At 40.5% G+C, this 22,407-nt stretch overlaps 1 protein-coding gene across 1 annotated transcript in view; it reads right to left on the bottom strand.

Moving 5' to 3' along the window:
- Window positions 1-19,743, bottom strand: part of LARS2 (leucyl-tRNA synthetase 2, mitochondrial) — a 73,795-nt gene extending 54,052 nt beyond the window's left edge. The window contains exons 1-5 of the mRNA XM_026034849.1: window positions 19,691-19,743; window positions 18,032-18,287; window positions 16,209-16,337; window positions 8,289-8,380; window positions 6,289-6,349 (exon numbers count right to left, since the gene is read on the bottom strand). Of these exons, the coding sequence (XP_025890634.1) occupies window positions 6,289-6,349; window positions 8,289-8,380; window positions 16,209-16,337; window positions 18,032-18,265 (516 nt within the window). The 5' untranslated portion in view covers window positions 18,266-18,287; window positions 19,691-19,743. The remainder of the gene's footprint in view (window positions 1-6,288; window positions 6,350-8,288; window positions 8,381-16,208; window positions 16,338-18,031; window positions 18,288-19,690) is intronic.
- Between the last annotated feature and the right edge of the window lie 2,664 nt (window positions 19,744-22,407).

Genomic DNA, 22,407 nt, shown 5'->3' with positions numbered 1-22,407 from the left:
AATGGGCAAACCTGACCCCAGTTTATGTCCCATAAACAAAACTAATGGGAGTTATTATTCAGTCTCCTGATGCAGGATGATACTGTAAAGTGAAAATAATAATATGGTCAATTGGTTATAAAGTTACCTATCTTAAAGTATTTGTTCTTTAAAGAGAGATCTCCAAAGCTTACATTTTAAATAAACATTATATATATAAATATATATAAAATATGGTTACAGACTCTGAGTTTTCCTCTGCACAACTGTGGTGTTTTCCAGGCGCAGTGGATGCACGTACCCTTCCAGCCATGCATTTTAAAGCCTGGCAAAATGAAAACAACCATGTAACTCAGCATTTAAACTTTGATTGCATTATGTGTAACAACAAATGAATCACATTCGCTTGTCAGTAGCTTTCCTATTTAACTTGCCCTTGTTTCAAGAAGACACTTTTCTACATATTTCCTCTTTAACTACATTTGTGCTGGCTGAAGTGTATGACTGGACCTTAAATCGCCAAGAATACATCTTGATTTCAGAATTACAGGGTTGACAGTCAGGAACTGACAGCTATTTGCAAACTGAATAAATTTGATCAACTCCCTGAAATAGCTTCCGAGTGTGAAATGCCTTTTTCACCCAGGCTTTCCTATCATCTGAGCTTTCCACTACTGCACTGACATCCGCAGCATCATCTGCTACTCAAAGACTCTTGAAATACTTTAGCACAAAAATTTTACTTGTTTTTTTCTACAACTTTATATTTTAGCGCTGAAAAGCTGCTTTGAACAATTAATACAACCTTTGAATAGATGTGCCTCAGAAGTGATTATAAGAGGCTTTCAAGACCAGAGACACTTAACAGCAAGTTTTCAGCACAGCATGCAAAGATCTAGCCCTGAAAAGCAGTTCCTTGATTAAATCCCTGTGCTCTGCACTGAAGAGAACACTTCATAAAAGTCTGATTTCCATCTCTCCAATGAAACATTATCCACTTACTCTAAAAAAACCCATGTTTTGCCTGCATTTCCACACAGTGACATCAGTTCCTCTGCCAGCGTGATGCCACTAACGGCAACGGGGCTTCATCACTTCCCTCATGTCAGAGGTGCAGAAGAGCAGAGGCCTCTTGGGGCACAATGTAGGACCAGGTGAGCAACAGGCAAACAGGTAACGCAACAGAGAGGAGCTGTCAGGCAAGAAGAGTCAAACAGACCGAGATTTGTCCATGGGGTCTAGATTGGCAAACGTGTGTTCGCTGAAACACTGTGGATGGCATTTGAGAGTGTGAAACACGTAGGTCTAGGGCATGCTGCAAACTAATAACTGGGAACAAGACCACAAGTATGTGCTCGCTCGAGCTGCAGATTGACAACCTTCCCAGCAAGAAATGCAGCAGAAGATATCACTGAAGAAAATCTGCTCATCCGCCGCTGAACCGCAAGACAAGAGCACTCAAGCTCATCGTTTATTTAACTTTATAACCACGAAGGCTTCCAGTTATGTGCAATGGTTAAAAGAGAAAGAAATGACACCACCATCAAGTGTAACGAGAAATACGGCGATTTCTGAAGATGACAAGCAACGATCTCTTGTCAATCAAAAACTACTATTTTTTTAAATCTAGTTCTGATCACTATTTGATAAATAATACTTGGTAACAAATTTCCATTAGGTTGCCATCGTTTAAGTGAATGCTGGACTGCCCGTGCGCTCCGTGAGCATTGCAGAGATTTGCAGCACGTTACCAGAACCGCCTCGACTCAGAAACGTGAAGAAGTTTTGCTAAACGGCCTGAAGAAATCCTGCCTGCCGTCCCGTCCCAAGCCCCCCGGCGTCCTTCAGGGCACGAGCACCCGCAGGGCAGAGCAGCCCGGGGAACACGCAGCCAGGATTTTAGCCTATTTCCTTCTAAGATAGGAACCCTTTTTCACAAGTGCGAAGTACGCTGCCCACCTGTGCGCTGTGGTGCTCCTTGGTGATCTGTGACAGACCTTGCAAGACACCGTCACCACAGCGCTGCAGAGGAACTAACAGACAGGAATGAAATAATTCCCCCTCCTTCCCATCACTTTGCCCTTTTCTTTTTGTCAGCTTGCTAATTAAAAAAAAACCCCAAAACCTACTACTGTCACCAAAATGCCTCTTCATCGTTGATTACTGTTGTTCTTCCTTACTCCTACACGAATGACATTATCAAAACAAAMCACTTTTCAAAAAGCGGACTACTTTTCCAAGCAGTAGATATTGCCAAGATATAGAAGAGAAAGTCCCTTATTCGTCTCAAAGATCTTGCTGGAGCCCTCTGCCTCGGCGCAGCGTCTGCTCCTGCTCAGCGTGGCGCAGGGGTTAGTGCTGCAGGGCAATTCATTGCTCCAGGGCTGATTAAATAGGCTTTTTTTTTTGCAGAGACGCTCTGAGTTACAAATTAATTAGCAGTATTACAACTTAGACTTCAGAGTGAGGTAACCTGGGAAGCACCTGGTAAGATTAAACTGTATCTTAGTATGATAAATGTGGGAAAAAAAAAAAAAACAAGTTTCAGATACAAAAAAGAAGGGGAAGCCCAACCTAAATCCTGCACATAGAGCTCCAAACGAAATTCTAGATGAAAGACTCTGTTCATAAATGAAAGATAWTTTTCAGCATCTTATTTTATAATTAATTATTCAAACTCTCCATCTACTATCTTCTACTACTATTATGTGCTCTATTCACAYGTACTACTAGTCTATGCACTACCTACAACCTTCTACTGCTTACTGTGAATCTCCAAGTATTTAAGCTGAGGGTTGTATCTTCAAGCTACTTCCACTGTTATCACTTTAATATAAATAATATTCCCAGCCAGCATAAAGGCTTCTACCTGCTGCACGATCCACTACGTTCTGTGAATACTACATAACTAGAGAAAAGGCATTTCTTAGTTTATTAGTACTTGTTTTATTTCTAGSACAGTCCTGTACTATACTGAGCACAGTCACGCTGCACTTGGAACTGAAAAGGTAAGAAGGTGAAAGGATAGTCTGAGGGGATTTTTTCCAAAATTATTTGGGAAGATTAAACATATTCGACTATTTTGGTAGCCTCTGCCTCTGTGATGATGATAAGAACCTATGAAAAGGATTATATTGTCCGAGTCCCCTGAAAATCATGTTTAAAAGAAGTGGCAGGCAGTTTGCTCTGCTGTCTGGGGTGGTACTTAGGAGAAATTGCATCACCAGGAATCCTCAAACTACTGCCTATTACCTTAAAAATAAAACATAATAATATTTTTTTTTGTTTTTCAAGGAATTTTAATGTCTATCAGAAACTTTTTGTCCAGCCTCTTGCTGCAGCCTTTTAACCCTAGATCTGATACAGAAATGTTCGCTTGCATTTACAGAACAGAAATATCCTACCTCTTGCCTAGTATTCTTTTTTTTTTTTTTCAAATCCTCTTCTTTTTCCCTATATCATGCCCCTTTCAAAGTCAAATAGTGAACTCAATATTCACTATTCAAGACACTGAAAACTTTTCCTAGATACCTAGGAAAAAAAGGAGATTCCTATTGGTATTCAAACCTACTCTAAAGCAAACTTAAGAGAGCTAGTTTATTCATGTAATTACATTTTTAGTTTGCTTACATTTTATGTTTAGAGGAAGAATTTTCAAGCATTTTGGTAAGCCAGTTTTCTGAAATAATCTCATTATCTTTTAATAATGCCTCATTTTTTCTGCTTTAGTGGTTAAGTAATTTCACCAACTAAAACACAGAAATCAAAATATTTTTGAGATTGTGAAGAAGAATGATAAAAACATTGATCATTAAAAGGAAACTTCTAGTATCCCAACGCAACAGAATTTCTTCATGGTAACTATGCCGAGCAGAACCCCTGTGAGTAGCCTTCTTATTCCTCAACAAGACTTGCTTGAACACCAGAAGGCTTCTCAATGGGCAGCTCCCTCAGCACAGCTCTATACACAAGGCATTCCAAGTGCCCTTCTCTTTGTTCTCCTTCTGGGCTTTTTTTCTGCCTAATGTTTGTGAAATGCTAAAAGATACTGCAGTTTTCCTCCCATCACCTAGGTACATAGTCTTAGCTGAACACGTGGGATTCCCTGAGATTTAACATAAAACACTAGCACTTTTGAAAGGTGCTTCACCTCGCATGGAAATAGAAATCTAAGGCAGAAGCGTGGATTCTTCCAGCATGTATTTGCAAGGTATTGTGCCCTGAGAAGAATGAAGCAGCAGCTTAGGCAATACCAACGCAATCCAATTAAAAATAAACTCCTATTTTGTACAACATTCTTATCTAYACTATCTACACTAACCCACAACAGAAAGCCTTTTTCTATCATTTTTCATAGGAGMCACTGCAGTGCTGCTGGGGTTAACACTTGCTGTTGGAGTTAATGTTTGCATTATCACAGCATTCAATAAGCCACTAATTTAGGGYTGTACAAGTACGGAATAATAAAAAATAACTAAAAAGAACCCCCCTTCACCTCAAGAGCTCCCCTTTTTTAACAAAAACCCCTGCACAGTACAGTGCAGCACTGCACGGAGATGCTGAGCTGCCCAGGAGCAGCAGGGCAGAGCCAGGGAGAAGCTCTGCCCAGCCCAGAAGCTCCCTTTATCGGCCTGGAAAACCCACTCTGCTCAAACACTTGTATGTTTAGAGGGCAGATAAAACATGTATTTCAGGCATCATGCAATTTTTGCATCAAGCAAACATGTCTCTGTTTCTTAAGGTTGCCATTCAGGTCACCCTCACTTCAGTTAACTACCTCGCAGAGCAGCGACATGAGCTAAATAAAACCAAGCTGCTCAGCCCAGAAGTGACACTCAGCCAAAATGGATTGAGCTTCAAGCAACACTTCCTCGCTGTTTTAGAGCTTACCTTTCAAAAACACAAACTGAGGCACTTTGCACTACAAGTTTCCATTTTTTTTGGATTACAGAACCATTCACTTTACTGCAGAGCATCAACCGCCTTCCCACAAGGACCTGAGGACTTCCCAAAGTTCACCGAGTGAAACAAKCTTTGCTAGGAAAGCCAAGGTAAGCCCCAAAACAACCACAAAGATGACAGATAACATTTCCCTACAAGCTTATAGTTCTCTGCGTGGTTTTCAACACGGCCAGTTCTCTGGGATGCAAATGTTTACACATATAAGAAAACGACTGCAACGCAAGCGTGGAGCAAACCTCCCCCTGCCACCCTTGTGATTTCAGAGCAACTCTTCAGTTATGAAGAGAACTGCAATCTTACTAAAAGTAGGATTACTGAAAGTTTCAGTTTCCTAAAAGTAAGCCCTAACTAGAAGGGCTTACATTGAAAATCTTGTCATATACATGACACATACATGTCATACACATGACATGACATATACATGACACAYGTCATGTACATGACATGACAAAGTACACTTTTTAGATGCAAGACATGCATATAAACAACAGACTAAGGAAAACAGATGGCAGGTCCCATACTGCCAGAAAACGCAYGTTTTATTTTCAGACCTACAATATTGCCGTAAAATTCCATGACAAGGATCCCAATCACTCTATGCAGAATCATATTAAAATGGTAAGTAATGATGATCACTGTGAGTGCAAAGCTAGGGAAGGACTTTGACTCGCCTGTCCATGCAATAACACTWCTGAACAACTGCTTCAAAAATTGATTTCTTTCATTTTTGCCTTCAAAACCACATTGTTTTATGGCTGATTGTATTAGCAAGGTTTTCAAGGTGAACAACCTATTCTCAAGAACTTGAGTTTTAAATAAAATATCTAGTTTCCAAAGTGTTCATGACAAAAACAACTATGAAAATGCAGTCTTGCCTATCAGGTTTAAAATAACATAACCAAACCACCCTTTAAAGTTGCTGGCTTTAAGCTTTTGCATACACTTTAAAATATACACCCTGACAAAAGCACTCCTAAAAACACATACGTTTTAACACAAAGGGATYCTGCTTCATTAACAGCTGCCAATAAGAACACTTGAATTTTAAGAAAGAAGATGCTACTTTGGAAGAGTTGAAGAGACAGAAAAGTCCAAGTGAAAAAAAAAAACTATTTTAAAGAAAGAAAGATCCTAAATGCTGAAATTATCAGATGATGCCCGTAAGTACGCCAAAAATGAGGGAAGAATAATTACACTGCCCATTTTTTAAGTGTATTTTTGTAAATTAACAATTATAATTTGGCCACTTCCAAAGCTTTCTATATTGTCACGCCTAAAAAGATAAAATTTCCTGATTTCCATCAAAAAATAAAAGGAGAGAGTATTCCTTAAGAGAGAAAATCTTACCCTTTCCCATGTAAAAGACAGACCTAGTGCATCAAACTGCTTCCTCATGTGTTGAATGTTACTGTAAGAGAACAAAAAAAATGAGTCACTTAAAAAGATTATCATCATGTGGTCATATTTACAATCAGGTGCCTGTACGCAATAATCAAGAGCACTAGTTAACCTCTAAATCTTACAATCCCACTAACAGTTAAACTCCAAGAACTGTTCCACTATTTATCTTAGACCCATTTTAAAACTCCTTTGTACTCCAGCTTAACTCAATGACTGGATATACAAGATGATGATTATTTTTTCCCTCTTACTTCAGGTATAACTGAAAAGCAAAACTGAAATATAGCAATTCTGGTTGAGCAGAAYGTGCCCTGAAACATCACTTTTCATTATTTTAAACTATTTTTACAGCAAGGGAGCCAAAGGGTGCTAAGGAAACTTCACGGCACTCTGGGATGTACCTACAGGATCAGCTCACGAGTCTGTTCTGGCCACCCTATCCCGGGCCAGTCTCTTCCCTGTTCCCAGCAAGAGCATCTCCCAGAGGAGCCATGTGAGAGGTCTCTCAGCGTGGTGCTCCATGAGACAACTGGAACCAGCGGGGAGCACTGAGTTACCCTTGACTTCTACAGAGCCCCCGGCATCGACTACGGCAGCCGTTCCGTAGTCTGGGCATTTTGGGAGGCAGTTTTCAGGTGCACCAACGATTCCCTGGGTACAATATGCCCCGTTTCCAGTATCCCTGTGACTGCAGAGCTCTGGTTACCTTGTGGTTAAACCCAMAAGGTTTAACAGCAGAGTCTCAGCAATAAAGGTGGCCCAGGAAATCCTGTTAGGGAGTCACAGCTCCCGCTGGGAGCAAGCACACGTTCCGCAGAGCCACTTATGTTCATCCTGCACTCAAACTGCACCAACAGAAGCCTTTCAAGTTTCAGTCTATTTTTACAAGGCTTCTGTCACTACATATATATAAAAAAGCCTTATAAAAATACATACACAAATATATGTATGTGTGTGTGAGTGTGTGTACAGATATAAATGTATCAAACCAAACGCCAACTGTCTTTTTACTATCAAAAATGTCTGTGTTTTGTTTAGGTAACTCTGGCTTCAATGTCTCTCTTTTCTTTTTTCGCTCTCTCTTTCCCTAACCTACCTCTCTGAAGGTAAAAAGTAGCAGTTAGCTGAGGTTCCTTCCAAGTAATCTCTTCAGGAGGYGATGATGACCTGAAATTTGGCTGGTGACCCTGGACTGGGTTAGCTGACAAGTTTACCAAGTGTCCCCGTTCACGGGGGTGGCCAGCTCTGCTCCAGCGTCATGTCACTMCCACAGCATCGAGGCCAGAATACAGAAACATGATATTGGTATAGGTTTATTTTAAATTCTGGGGCTACAATTTATGTCAGCTCCACATACAATCCAGTAATCCCTACTGCGGGCAGGACAAACATTCAAGGGTTAGAAAGGGGGAAAACGAGAGACAGCAATTACTTGAATGGTCAGAACTTAATCTGCCTGTATGATGAGTCATCTATCTTCATAAGCATAATACAAACAATACATAAACAACTTGTCTATTTGCATGTTACTGCAGGCGGCCAGGGCCAGCCCAAGGGCTGGGGCCGAGCGCGCTCCCACCTGCCCTCTGCTGCTCCCTGCGCCGCCGCATCCCGCCCGCCCTGGCTCTTTGTCAGAGGGGCTACACTCAGATGTAACTCCCTGCAAAAAAAATCTGATTTATTTCCTACCCGCTTCGGTGTTTGGAAATGTCTCATAAAAAAATAAAAACAATATATTACTCTCTTAAAAGTTAAAGCCAATCACGTTGACACATGAAGTTTTTGAAACTGAACTAACTGCACGGTCTGAAACATTAGCAAACCACACTAGTTCTTTCTGTCCTGTCTGTCTTCCACTAGTTTTGCCTTATTTCCCTTCATGGGGGCCAGAGCACAGATATTCACAAATGAGGAAAGTGTCATGACTTGACTCCACTAAAGACTACCTCTGTGTCCAGCTTGCAGGGTGCAGTCCATGCTCAACCGCAGCGTTTTCTGCTGGCAACCCAAACGCATCCCATCCCATTGGATTTATCACCTGCGGGCAAAAATTACCAAACATCAGCTTAGGCAACCTGGCACGGTGTCAGGAACAAACACAAGTCTGTATAATTGTACCTGATGTGGAGCCTACTCATTTCTTTTTCCTTTTGTTTAATAAAAAAATTAAAAATCCTTTCTGATCACTGTAAATCCTAAATCCTATAGATAATAGGAAGAGAGTGACAAATTTAAAAAAAAAAAAAATTTAATATGGACTGAAGACCAACACAGCATATTTCAGCACATCAAAACATCAGATAAACAACAGTAGAACAAGTGTTTACTAGACAACACAGCAGGCAAACTTTGTTGAAATAGACGCATATCCTTCCTATCAACATGCACTTTTGGGGGGAAGAAATCACGTATCCAGCAGCACAGAGGCTATGTACAAGAACTATTCAATAACCAAGAAACAAATGGTCAGCACTTAACATGCTGTCAGTAAATATACTTATGAACTGGGTGCCTGATAGAAGCAATGCCATTTCTTAAACCTACAGATTTGCTATGCACGCAGTGATGATGTATAAAGCTACAGAAGTTTAACAATGGCAAAACACGATTGAGCAAAATTTAAAAGGTTGAAGGAAATCAATTTTTTTTCAACTTAAAAATGTATACATTGAGTCTGTAAACAAAGCAGCAATGAGAAAGAAGGCCATAATATTTAGTTGGAGGTCAGAAGTCTAGCAATACTCATCTMACAAGCCATCTCAATCCAAAGAAACGTGTTTATTTCTGAAATGTGAGCTACTTTTGTCATTGTTTGAACTTTTTAAAATCATTTTTGCCACAATTCTCAGATCCTTGGACTTTAATAGCTTCTTTCTTAAAAAAAAAAAAAAGAAAAAAAAAAAGGACATATTTATAAACTTGTCTTTGGCATTAATTCAGTGCAAAAGCAACAAGATTTAACAGATGCGACTCCTCAACACCCTAGTCTTTAACTCCGAGTTGGTTTAACACTGCTGTATTTCATGGTTCTTCCGGAGCAGGAGCATAACCAAAGGCATCAAACCGGGTTGCTGCTCAGCCGTGACTGAAGCCAGCACTGTGGGGGCCCAAGCACAGCACCCTTTTGGATGTGCAAATCTAGCAAAAATAGGAATGCTCTTCCGTCCTACAGGCTTTCCCCATTATCAGCTGGATTAGTATTTTCCYCATCGCAGTGTCAGGAAATACGAGACTCACATTTCAGTTCCTCGCTTCCTCACTTTATACACATCTCATGGAAAAGAAATCTCATTTGCAATGACTTGACAACACCCTATCCCAGCACGCCCCTCCCCAGCCCTTCTTCTCTCGCTTCCCTCACAAACAGTCAAAATTATGGGTATAAAAGAGAGAGAGAGGAAAAAAAAATGGAAGCTTTAAATGAACTAAATTTCTCTATAGAATTTGTTAACGACACAACCAAACTCTTCTCAACTGTTATTTAGYGCAGACCATCTGGCTCTGACAGAAACGATGAAATAAGCCAGATGTTTTTTTGTGGGATACATCCTCTCCCTTCTCCAGTTTCTTTAGGCAGGCAGACACATCCCTACAAAGACCTTCTTTGACTACACGCCGATGCACATTAAGCGGAATTAAAAAAAAAAACCACTCCAAATTTTTTTTTGTTTGTCAATTTTGGCTTTTAAACACCTGCACGCTATAGAGAAGCAAAGCAGGTTCCTGCCTTAAGCTCACGAGSAGGGAAAAGGTGGGATGAGTAACTCATGTCCTGGCCACGGATGCCCATATGGGCAGCGTGCTGCTCCAGCCAGCTCACGTTGGACATTTCAGCACCCGGGTTAGCAGGGGTTTTCTGCTCACACAGATCTTCCCAATTCTGGAGTGCACTTTACAAATATCACACAGGGGATTTACTTAATCAMCACTGAAATGGCAGTTCAATTTGGCCATTGGTGCTATTCCTCAGGCGGAAGGGCTGCAGAAATACACTCCTTCAAGTTACAGCAAGAAACCTGAATTTAAAGAGACATATTAAAAATATCCTCAAATTAATCTCCAGGATAGATGCATTTGTGTAGTTGCCATAGAGATGAATGCAACACGCTCAGCGGATGAGARAAAACGATTTCGAGTTCATTTTCTCTTTTACTTCTCTGCTGCAAATGGATTTGAAAGGGCTGTGAAATGCAGTTGTCTAAACAAGCAGGCAGCTCCTTTGGGCTGCTCTGTATGTTACGTTGCCCACAGTGAAGATGCCACGGCCTCCACGCAGCACTTGGCATTATTTACATCTTAAACCTGCTTAGCCAGTATAAAGCACAAGGCTGAGTGTAGCTGCAAAAAAATGACAAAAATCTTGAGAGATGTGGAAGAGATGAAAATATAAAGCTAACAGCAGAAGAGAGCACAAATAATACAGGAAAAGTTCAAACATCCTGCTTAAAGCAGAGGAAAAAATAGGGAGAGAGCAATTTTGAACACCAAAGGATATCCTCTTGTAGTTCCTCGATGGCTTGGTCATTGGCCATAACTACCATGCAATTTTCTATCACGCAGCACATGGGGTTTTAGGCAGCGATTCACAGCATGTTGGGAACCACGTCCTTGGTAACTGTCACACTGCCAACCTGGTCTTCTCATGCAGAGCAACGGCATCTTGAAACATCTCAGACCATAATGACTGAGGCTCTGTGTTATCTGGGAGCATAACAGTCCTTTCCCAGCGCGTTCAGRGAGCTGTCACTGGTGCGGGTTGGAGCTCCTGACCCGACTGTGGAGGAGGACACGGTCACTTCCAGGATCCATTGCTGACATCTCCCGTGCAGAGGGTGTTCACTGCGCCAACAACCMGCCCCTCGCACTGACAGGACTAGGTGAGCTCCACAAGTGCTGTAAACACAGAGCTGACAACAACCTCACAACACTCGATTCTGTGTCTCCATCAACACGACTGGAAAAACGTGATTCAATGAGGTTTTCTGTTTGAAAGGAAACAACATGTTTGCTCTCCTGATGTGCTCAGCATGCCTCAAATTTTGACCAGAGATCTGACACATCCTTTTTATATCCAGCTCTAAATTTTATGAAAGACAATACACAGAGTGTCAAAGAAATGTTGGTAACTAACTAAATTTATTTCAAAGGAGCATGAAAATGAGAGACAGCCGTAAATGAGAGCAGAGGCTGGCTGAGAGCTCAGTGCTTTGGACTGATACGGCAAAGCTGCATCCTGCCTGTGGCTGCAATTCCACGACACCTCACATGTCCCAAAGACAAAACGTGGATGAAAGGGGTGACCTGCACTCCGGAGCTCCAGCTGCCGCAATCCAGCCCTGGTTCAATCCATGGGCATCCTTACGGCACCGTCCTCACCCTCCACGTCTCAGCTGCGCGACCAGAGAACGGGGCTGAAATTCCCATTTGTAGCCCTACAGATTGCTCAAATGGGGACACTTTAAACCAAGACCTCTCCCCAAACAYGGCCCAGATCGCCCTACAAGTGTGTCACTTACTAAACACTGTTACACAACAGCTAAAAATCCAGCAGACAAGGCACATCTGGAAGCAGATGAAAAGTATAAATTTTTGACGCGCGCGTGTAATGCAGCGAGCAGAGCCATTTCCGTGGCTCTTTGCGACAGAATGCAGCCTATTAGCATTCTGATAAGGCCCTTTTCAAATTAAAAAATAATCAACCCACACAGATTTCTATCAAAACATAACAACTCTGCTTATATAATGTTCTCATTTAGCTCTTGTTCTCAGAGGACACAAAATATGAAAAACTTGTCTATGTCCACACAATACCACAAACGTTTAGAAAACAGTGAAGTCTTTCATCTACGTACCTCTCACCTGCCTCATCTCTCACATTCTTATCTGACTTAATTGCATTTAAATTAATATCACATTTGCTCCCTCTTTCATTCTAAATCAAAGAAGTGAGACTGTTAACACCTTCAGTACTYGCTTCCAAAGAACTAAATGCAAGTAAGATGTAGTTCACATGGCAGGTATAAAACTTTCCAGTTAGACAAATAGGAAAAAAAAATGGTGAGTAGACAACATGTTCCCACAAGAAAAACAAAATAATAGTAGAGGTAGCTAATGATGATCAGAAACCTGAATTGTATTGAAATAACATCTTCTAATAATCAATTCATTATAAAGTTTTAACTGGATGCACTTCAGCTGTTTTGGGATATTGTGAAAATATCGCTAAATATATTCCAGGCCCATCTATCAGGAACAGATAAATGTAAAGGAAGAAATTCCAAACACAAGATGCAGGAATCTCATCCTGAATTCTCTGATGACTCTAATTCCTATACAGCTCGTATACAACAGCCTCGCTGTGGTATCAATTTCAACTCATAATTGTATTTTAAAGATCTGAGAAAAGCTATTGAACTGCCTCACCCCGTGCTGGCTGGTTGCAGTGAGAACTGTTCTTAGTCCCCAGAGTGGCACAGATTATCCACTTCGGAATTTAACAAAGCCACACGCCCTTTTCCCAGAGCATGGCGGGCAACGACTGGAAATCACCATGAATATCTCTATAATTTGTGCACCACTCTCATATAACCAAGGGGAAACGTCTTCTTCCCAAACCCAAGCGTTTCAACTCAAAACACGCTTGTAATTTCAGGGCCGTCTGTCACTCGTGTCACCCGCAGCCCCCTGCTAAAGGCAAGCTTTCCTCCAAAAGTATAAGGAAGGCAGCGGGCACAAGGAGCAGGGAATCCTCCTTTTCCAAGTTGCTGCAGTACAGCTTTCTTGCGCGTGTCAGCAGGTCTGAACGCTCATTAGTTTTCTCGAATATTTTAAGTGAAACATGGTTCCCTCTTAAAGGCATTCAAGCTTATCCTCACGTAAGTATCATACCAAGGAAGCCAATTCAAGTATCAGATCAAGGAAGTCAATTCATATGTGAAAGATTATTCAAACTAAATTAATATTAAACTAATTTTCTGTTTTCTCGTGAGGATATTCTCTAGCAAGAAAAAAAGAATCCCCTTTACCCATACTCAATATAGACACTATAATGTACAAATGGCCCTCTTTTCCTGATATTTTTCGTTATTCTGTGTTAAATAGCAAATGCACATTTTAGTCTGAGGTTCTCCCTGGGAACTGTGAGTCGGAACATTTTTGCCATGATTTTTGCTGTACGTTCTTGAAATTCCTCATCATCTAACAACATTTTCAAACCTACCTATACTCCGGTGCAGGTAGCAAAGAAATATGATTTCTCAACCACTGTCACTTCTACTCTCTATGTAAAGACATTGTCCATAATATTATCTTTCAAGAATCTTCATTTTTTATTCTTTTCAAAAGGAAGAAAACTAAACTTGAAAAAAATATTACTTAAAAAAGATCTTTAATCCTAAACTTGCCTTAAATATCCAAAATATATTCATTTCTGCTTACTTTTTTTTTAAAAAAAGTATATTTTTAAATATGCAAAATTATATTTGAATTTCAAGGTGAGGGGAGAAGGGAATCAATACAGTAAATTCAAAATGCYGCATACTGTTTTTAGAAAATATGTATTTTTTATGTACATAAGGAATCCAGTAACACTCACATGAATACAGAGAAATAAATTTTTCTTAGGGATGTCAAATGCTGTGCATGACAGGACATAACTATTTCAGAGCCTACAATAATCACACTGAAATCTTTAACAGATGAGACAACTGTGACAGCCTCCAGAGAAAAAATTCAAGACATTGATAAATTAATTGCAAGGAGAAAATCAATTATGAAGACATTAATTCTAACTGATGGAGACATTAGTATGGCTAATAAAGAAAAGGTTTTTTTAMGTAAATGCAAGTTTAAGCAAGTAAATGCACATCACTGACACAATAGCTCCAAGCCTGACATATTCAGAAAATCATGAGAAACCTTTTATGTCTCCTTAATCGAACATGAATGTTGAATTCTTTGACTGCCCACCTTTATTCACAAATACATGTTCAAGGAAGGTAACACAAAGGAGATATACTTATTTATAGCAATTCAACATATTCTATAGGTATTCTAATATTCTTTAAAGGCATTTTTATATGAAATGCAAAAATAAGATAGAAGACATGATTTAAAACTTTGTATTATGAGTTGATTAGATAAAGAAAAGTCTTTCAGAACACCTCCGTCCTAAAAACAAGCAATCTCATTAAGCAAGACTTACTGAGAAAYTAAGTAGACATCTCCACTGCTACTGATGGGAGCCAACCTACATGTTAAAATAACATCTACAGCAGCCTTAACTTCAAGCAACAATCTAAAGTGTCACCAAGAACCAAGTCAGCCTATTTTCAATGGCATCTAAATTCTAGTTAATCAGAAGGGTCAGCATAGATTGCTATATATATTATTATAATATATATACACTTTCAAAGAGAAAAAGCAGAATCAGTTACTCCCTTTTCTGGTAATTCCAAAAGCATGAAAATGCATATATGTAAAATAGCAGCAAAARTTTTGTGTATTTTATGTCAACAGTGAACATAACATATCTAATGAGATCTGGAAAGGCTGAGTAATCCAGTAACAATATCCGGAAAAGTCTCATGGGTGGCTATAATCTTCAGRTAGGCAGCATGTGTCTCAAAGAAATAGCACTTCCTAGCATAACAGCATGATTAAGGTTGGAAAGGACCTTTACAGATCATCTATGCCAACAGTCCAACCAGTCTGCACAAGCAGGGTGAGTTAATGAACCACTAACTAATACTTACTGCTCAATTTCATCCTTGTTTGCTATTTTTTTTTGAGGTTCAGTTTTTTGTATTATTGAGCTGTTCTATTTTCCTCTTAATTTGTTTTTTAATCTCCTCCTAGAATCTTGCTTAGACCTCTTTCTTTTTAATGGCCTCAGCTCCAGAATATGGTATCCTCTTTCCACGATCCTTCCAGCTCCTTTCCAGATTCTTAACATTTTCCCCCCAACCAAATACTCTTCCTCTCAGCATAATAATGACTCAGACCACAATTCTTGTACACCTTGATTAAATCCTTCAAGTTTTACCCACCCCTTATGGGAAGAAGCCAGYTAGGCTCCCCCTCCTGAAGGACAAGGCTCTCAACTACACCTTGTACCTAGTRGAGGGAGGGAGAAGGGCATGAGGGAGGAATGAGAGGAGGCTTGGGCCACAAAAAGTGGGAGTGCAGCAGGGAACATGGACTCCTTGTGAAGGCAGCAAGTAGTTAGTCCTAGCCACCCTCAAAGACCTGTGCCCTCAAAGAAAMAGGGTATCATGTGTATAAGCAAGGCTGCCACAGGCAAGGCAAAGGCTTAAACCCCTACAAAACAGAAACTTCCACAGCTATTCCGGTGTGATGTGCCCCATTAATCCAACCTGCAGCCTAGCGACACAGGGACCCCCTCACAGAGGGGCAAAGCGTCCCTTCACCTGTGCCAAAGGACAGCAATATGCTCTCGGGAACAGTGGCAGTGAAATGTGTCTAGAGCAACCTCTCTTCTATGCCCGCAGCCCAGGATATGATATTTTTCTTCTATCACATAAAAATTTTCTGCCCAGAGGCATTAGGGTAGCTCCTCTGACAGAAACGGTGTGATCTGTACCTCTCCTTGATACTGAGGTGGCTGATCCAGCAGCAGCTGCATTTCACACAGTTTGCAAAGGCCTGTTAGCAACTCTTGAGTTACAAAGATTATGTCTTTCAAAAGAAGTCTCCAGTTCACCAGCTCCACAAGTCATTGKCCTAGGCATCTGCAGCACATATTGCAATCTAAGTTTCCATCTGCAGATTTTAGAAAACACTAATTCCCCCACCAACTGTAAACTTAAAACATTAAGATAACAATCCTATTGCAGTTCTTTTCTTACCTGCATTCCCCTCATTTTCTGAAACCGAGCTACCACATCACTGATGGTGTARACACGAACGTGGCCCATGTGAAGCTTTCCAGAAGGATATGGGAACATAGAAAGCACGTAAAATTTTGGTCTTGATTTCTAGAAAGGAATTTTTATAAAGATATAACCACATGAGTTAGCATTTGATTTGAATATATACACATGCACATTACAATCTGTACAGTACGAGCAGGTGAAACAACGTTCTGACAGTAGTGATCCAAGTGAGCACTGAAAAAGTTCCTAGGATTGAATTATTTGGGGCTATAAATAGSTATCTTTTACCAGCCCTTGCTGCTGTCTTTTCAATTTATACTGATTAAACATGGTTTTAATCAATTTATCCAGCTAATGATACATAAACGGCCTAACAAATCACTACTCCTTCCCAGAGCAGCAGTAACTGACTGTGCACTCTCTGTAATAAGGAAAAATGTGGCAGATTAAAACACCCTCTTCACTAATTAAATGCTTTACTTTGCATTTACTGTGAACGAGGAGCTCACCCATGGCCAGTCGCGTCTGTCAGTTGAACTCTGGTAACTTCCTGAATGACAAAATTAATCACTTGTAATTCCATTAACACCCACCAAAGTGAAACTGTTCAGTTCCACGAGGCACGTTAGATATGCACACAGTATCTGCACTATCTTGCAAGACAGTATCTTGCACAGTGAAAGGAAAACAAACCTCTTCCTTTAGGTCAGTTTAAACAAACTGATGTTTCACTTCTTTTCAATTATCAATGAGTTTATCTTTGATATCTAAGTTCTTTACTTATATTAACAGTGCAAAAAAGGCAGTTTTTGTTATTATGAATCCTGCTCTGTATTCACATTAATAAAAAAAAAAAATTTTGTGCAACAGCAAGTCTTGGAGCAATTGAAATACTTCATTGGATGCTGTGTACTACTTGCATCTCAATCATTACATTTATTTCAATTGTAAGGATAAAAAAARCATCAACATTAAAGAGGTTTTGGAATTAAGCAAATGGTACATGCATGACATATGTATAAATCATGTTGCTGTCAGACATTAAAAAACCACAGGCTTAAACTAATGCTTTCCCTGCTATGTGTGTGCATACACATAATTTTCTCTTTTTTTCCCTTCAGAAAAAGCAAGCCCCCTCTCTTTGACAATTCGATAGAATTTATTTTCTGTCGGACATGGCACATTTGAGGAAAGAAGAAAACCAAACAAGAAGGGGAGGAAAAAGGATTTTATACCTATGTGACTGAGCATAAGTATGAAGGGAAAAGAGTCAGAGACAGAGACTGCAATTGCTTCAAAGTTCTTTATTGTGTGGGAAAAGACTTTTTCTTGCTGTGCCTAAGATGCTGTAAAACAGGAAAAAAATCTTGAAATACTGTCTTTCCTTCACATAGATTTTAGAGAATGACACCAAGTCAAGCATTATGGATTCATTAATAATCACTGGAAACAAGCTGTTTAGAAGTTAATTATTTACAACATTTTTGAATGCAAAAGAAATTTATGTTACTTTAATTAATCTCTCAAGTATAGTATAATATTGGAATAAATAATAATAAATACTTTCTAAATTTACAAGCTGATTCTTTTCTGTTAAGCATGCCTTAAGCATTTTTTTCTTTTTAAGCAYATTTCAATTGTTTTTAATGATCTACAACATAAGAATATTTTTCTCTATAGTATATTATAAAGTTTGACACTTTAAGTCAACTTTATTAAATGTTTTCCAGTGTTATTTCTGCTTGAGAAAACAAACATAGCAAGCATGCAGTTTCCAAATCTCTCACGATGCTTACATCAATTTCGGAAATTTTGCAGAACTCATCCTTTATTCTTGGGTACCACCAATTTTCAACTCTTTTTCGCGTCTCCAACCCGTACTTTTTTTCCCATTTCCCCGTCTCACTGTAGATTGTTCTGATGGGCGCAGGAACCAGCCGTGTCTCCCATTTAATGACTCCCAGGAAACCACTTAGTTGTCTGTTTAAACAYGAGGAACAAGTGCCAACTCTCTGACAAACGGACTGCATTCTTAAGGCTATGATGTGTGTTCTGAAAAAGACAAAAATCATGTAACGTTGATAATAAACATGTTAATAATGRTGTTAATGTTAATAACATGTACACATTACATGTACATGTTAATAATAACATGTAATTGGAATTCAGTTGTTATTATGACTGTATAGCAACTCGGTAGCTATGATGTACATTTTACTTTGGTTTAGATTATGTAGCTGTTTTCCCTACTATTTGTATTCTGTGTTTTAAAAGAATATTTATTTTTTAGTTGAGAGAACTAACTGTAGTCCTTGCATAGGACAACATCAAGTCCATCAGGTCTGTTAAATAACATTTGCATCTGTCAGATTACGTTCAAATTCTCTTGCATTTCTTCTCTGATAAGATGCAATTCTTGCATTCAGTCTCCCCGAATAAGCAATTTAGTCAATTAGAAAGTTCAGGAAATCGGGCTGCCTGAACAGAAGGTGGCAAATASCGTTTTACTAACAATTCAGAATGAAAAGAGTATGAGGCGGAAGTTGAATAAAATTAACTTGTAAAACTTCCAAATCTGTCATGACTGTAAAGAGATGGAGGTGAATGACTATAATTACTGGGTTTCAAATGGTATCAGAGGATATTCTAAACTGGGTATTTTGCTTAGGGCTTCCCTGACAATGTATTTACCTGGAAGAATTACAAGGAGAACTGGTAAGCACATCACTCAGTAACATTTAATAGGCCAAGCAAGATCAATTCAGAAAAGATCCCACTCTTTGCCAAGTAAAAAGTCAGTCAAAAGCATTCTTTTCACGTGTTTGATATTAAGTGTTCTAAAAAAAAGACTACTCCAAGGTAAGAAAATTTACACAAGCCATGCCAGTGCCTCAAATCTTTTGTTGCTAGTCTCTAAAACCTCTCTTAGTTCCAGTCATAATAAGCACAAAATTAAACACAGGCTTCTAAGGGTAGGTRCACAGAATTATGCAGAATAACCTCATTTCTCCTCTTCCACAATCTGAGGATTATTCAATGCAGCCCAGAATAACCAAGGACATAGTGGTGCTTTAAAGTTTTACTTTTTATTACTAGTTTTCTTATTCCTTATTTGTTTTATGGCCGAAACTGCTCACTCCTTCTGCACGCTGGGCCCCTTGGGGCAAAGCAGCAACGCCAAAGCAAAGCAGGCACGCGAGAGAGGCAGCAAGGGGCTGGAGAAACGGGGGAGACCCCGACCGCGACTGAGCCCCTGCTTTGCCAGGAGATAGTGAAAACACATGAGGAAGAGAAGGCCGCTCCTCATGACCGGTTTATCATGAGCAGGACGAGCTCGAGAGAGGACACCGAGCAGAGACGTAACAGCGAGCTACTGAGGGGGCCGCAGCTGCGGGCTCTGGGGGCTGGGCGGGCGGCGGTTGGAGCCGTTGGAGCCGTTGGGCCGAGGCCGTTACCTGCGCGCGGGAAGCCGCTCCCGCGCCGCACGCGCCCTCAGCTCCCGCGCCACTCCCTGGGCGCCGCCATGTTGGGCTCCTCCCCGCGCCTGCCCCGCCTGCCGCGCACGCGCAGTGGGCGGGGGCGGTGCGCGGCGGGAGGGCGCCCCGCGGCGGCCGTTGAGGGGGTTGGGGGGAAATGGCGGCTCCCCGTCCCGCTGAGGCGTAGGGAGAGCTTCTCCCGCGTTATGTGCCATAGGGGACGAGGGAGCCAAAGCGGAGCCTTTCCTCGTGCATTCAGCTCAGGCTGGAAGGGAAATCTCTGCACGGGGTTGTCAATCTGGCTGAATTCTCCTTTTTAAACCCCGGGCCTTGAAGTGCGCAGAGCAGGAGAAAGCCCTAGTCTTGAGAAACATGTTTTGCAAGTGGTGTCCAGGTGACAGCAAAAAAGCACGTGCTTAAATAAAGATCCCCCTTGTACCTTCATTTAAAATGCTCACAGAAATACGGAGCAAACCTTGAAATTCTAAAGAGTGCTCAAAAACCACTACCAAAACAAAAAACAAAAAGAGCGCAGCTGCTGCCATTTCAATGATCAGCTTTAAATATCAATGTACACTTAAGAGCAACTCGTTCACATCTTTGACAGAATATGTACATGGCGTTTATGTGATAGGAGAGCTTTACAAAACCGCAGTATTGCGCCTGGACACAGTGTCCTGCTCACGGTAAAGTCCTTAGCTCCCATCCTAGAGGCGTTTCGCTCATCCCATCCCATCCCATCCCATCCCATCCCATCCCATCCCATCCCATCCCATCCCATCCCATCCCATCCCAGAGGCGTTTCGCTAGGGATGAGCGGCACAAAGGCGAGTCAGTCACCAGTGTAACGCCTGGAGATCCTGCCCTGAGCTGGGCGAGACCATTTTCGTGTTTGTATTCAAGTTGTTAAAAATGCAATGCTAGGAAACGAGCGGCAAAGCGAATGAATAAATGACGAGGGATTGAATCTCTGTGTACGTTGCACAGCGCTTGATTAGTTTTGATCACCTTCACAGCATGCGCAAATAGGCCATGAAGGGACTTCATTTTGGTAGCATTTTGCCTCAAGTACTTTTATTGCTTCCCTCCTGCAAATCTTTTTATTTATTTATTTATTTTTAAATTAGAGGCAGGTTCAGAAATAAAGCCAATAGTTGTTTTGTTAATTCCTTTTTGACTAACGAGGAGAAAAAAAAAGTCAATAAAGACAATCTAGAGCAGCATAATTAATTCTACCTCTGGCTGGAAAACAGCATCTTACCCAGTTGTCAACAGTTCAGAGTTGGTTTTAATTACTGCAAGCTGTTTGTAGTAGCCTCCACGGAACAGATTCTTTTTTCCTGTTGCTTGTGCCCTTTTGCTGCTGGCAACCATTGATTCTTTTTTTAATCTTTACCATTGTGTTTCCAGGAGACCATATGCAACGCAGTGCCTACGGTGGGGTGAACCTTTTTGTGCTGCAAAGACAGGGCCTGACAATATGACTAAAAATAATAGTTTATGCAATATAAGCTTTCCACTTGGTTGTGTATACTTGTCAGATACACTTAACTTAAAACCTTTTGGTTGCAAAAAAAAAAAAAAAAAAGAATTAGGGGAGGTTCAGACACTAAATGCTGCTTATAATCTATAACTGCAGTTTCATCAAGGCTATGAGTATATGTGTGTAACACTTCATAACTGGAAATGACATGATAGGGCAGCGTGAGCAAGGCTGGAAAAGTAGGAGAGAATTATTTGGTTTCAAAATTGTTTGGAAAATCCTGATCTCTGCCTCAAATTTTAGGCTACGTATATAGGTGTTTTTAAAAAATCTTTTCAATCTCTGTACTGTTGAAATATTTAACCCTAACACACTATTTCCCAGGGATTGCTGTCAAAGAAAGATTAAAGCTGATTGAGCAGAGACCTTTGTCTTACCTTTTTAATCTGTTCATTTCACTAAAATATTGCTTTCCCTTCCTGACAATCTACTTAGGTGTTCCAATTGCCTGAAGCCAAGGGCAATCCGTTTAGAATAAAACCACATTAATCAGCAACACTGAATGTCCCTAAGGAAGCCAGATGGATGCCATACACTGACACAGAGAGGCCAAACCTTGGGAGCACCCAGAGCTTGGTGGAGCCTCCTGGACTTCTCTGTTCACCGAATTAAGCAACAACCCAAGCTGGGCTTGGATCAGGTGTGATGCAGAGAGAGCCCCTGGTAACTGCTGGAGCAGCTCTGGCTACAACGAGTGCTGCCAGAGGGGCTTATAGAGGAGTAGATGTTCCCAAAGAACCACAAGGTTCAGCCAAATCTCAGCTATATTCGCCACGTGGTAGCCAGCTATTTCCAAAACATAACCCAGAGAAAAAAATAAAAAATTAAAAAAAATGAGGCCCCTTGTTTTTCATTACTTCTTACTTTCTTTCAGGAGAGTTTGGTGCTGTGATTCTCATTAGCTGTTAATAAAAAGAAGCCAAACACATTCATCACAGGTTTGCAGTGCTTGAAGATGTTGACAGAAGATGGCTTCTGTCAACGCCAGATACTCCCGTGAACTTGCTCTGAAAATATATTGGCCTCTTCATTAGGGTCACTTTTCTCATTGATTTGACTGAAGCTTATTCTGCTGGTTTGGGATTCTGGTGGAATAACAGATGAAGCTGAGCAAGATGCAAAGTCACCTGTGAACAGAAATTAAAAGTAAGTG

The sequence above is a fragment of the Nothoprocta perdicaria genome, unplaced genomic scaffold, assembly GCF_003342845.1.
Source record: "Nothoprocta perdicaria isolate Ctin4 unplaced genomic scaffold, notPer1 scaffold_150, whole genome shotgun sequence".
In the NCBI taxonomy this organism is placed as follows: domain Eukaryota; kingdom Metazoa; phylum Chordata; class Aves; order Tinamiformes; family Tinamidae; genus Nothoprocta; species Nothoprocta perdicaria.
Note: the sequence above shows the minus strand (reverse complement) of the source record. Positions and strands in the feature narration are given on the sequence as shown.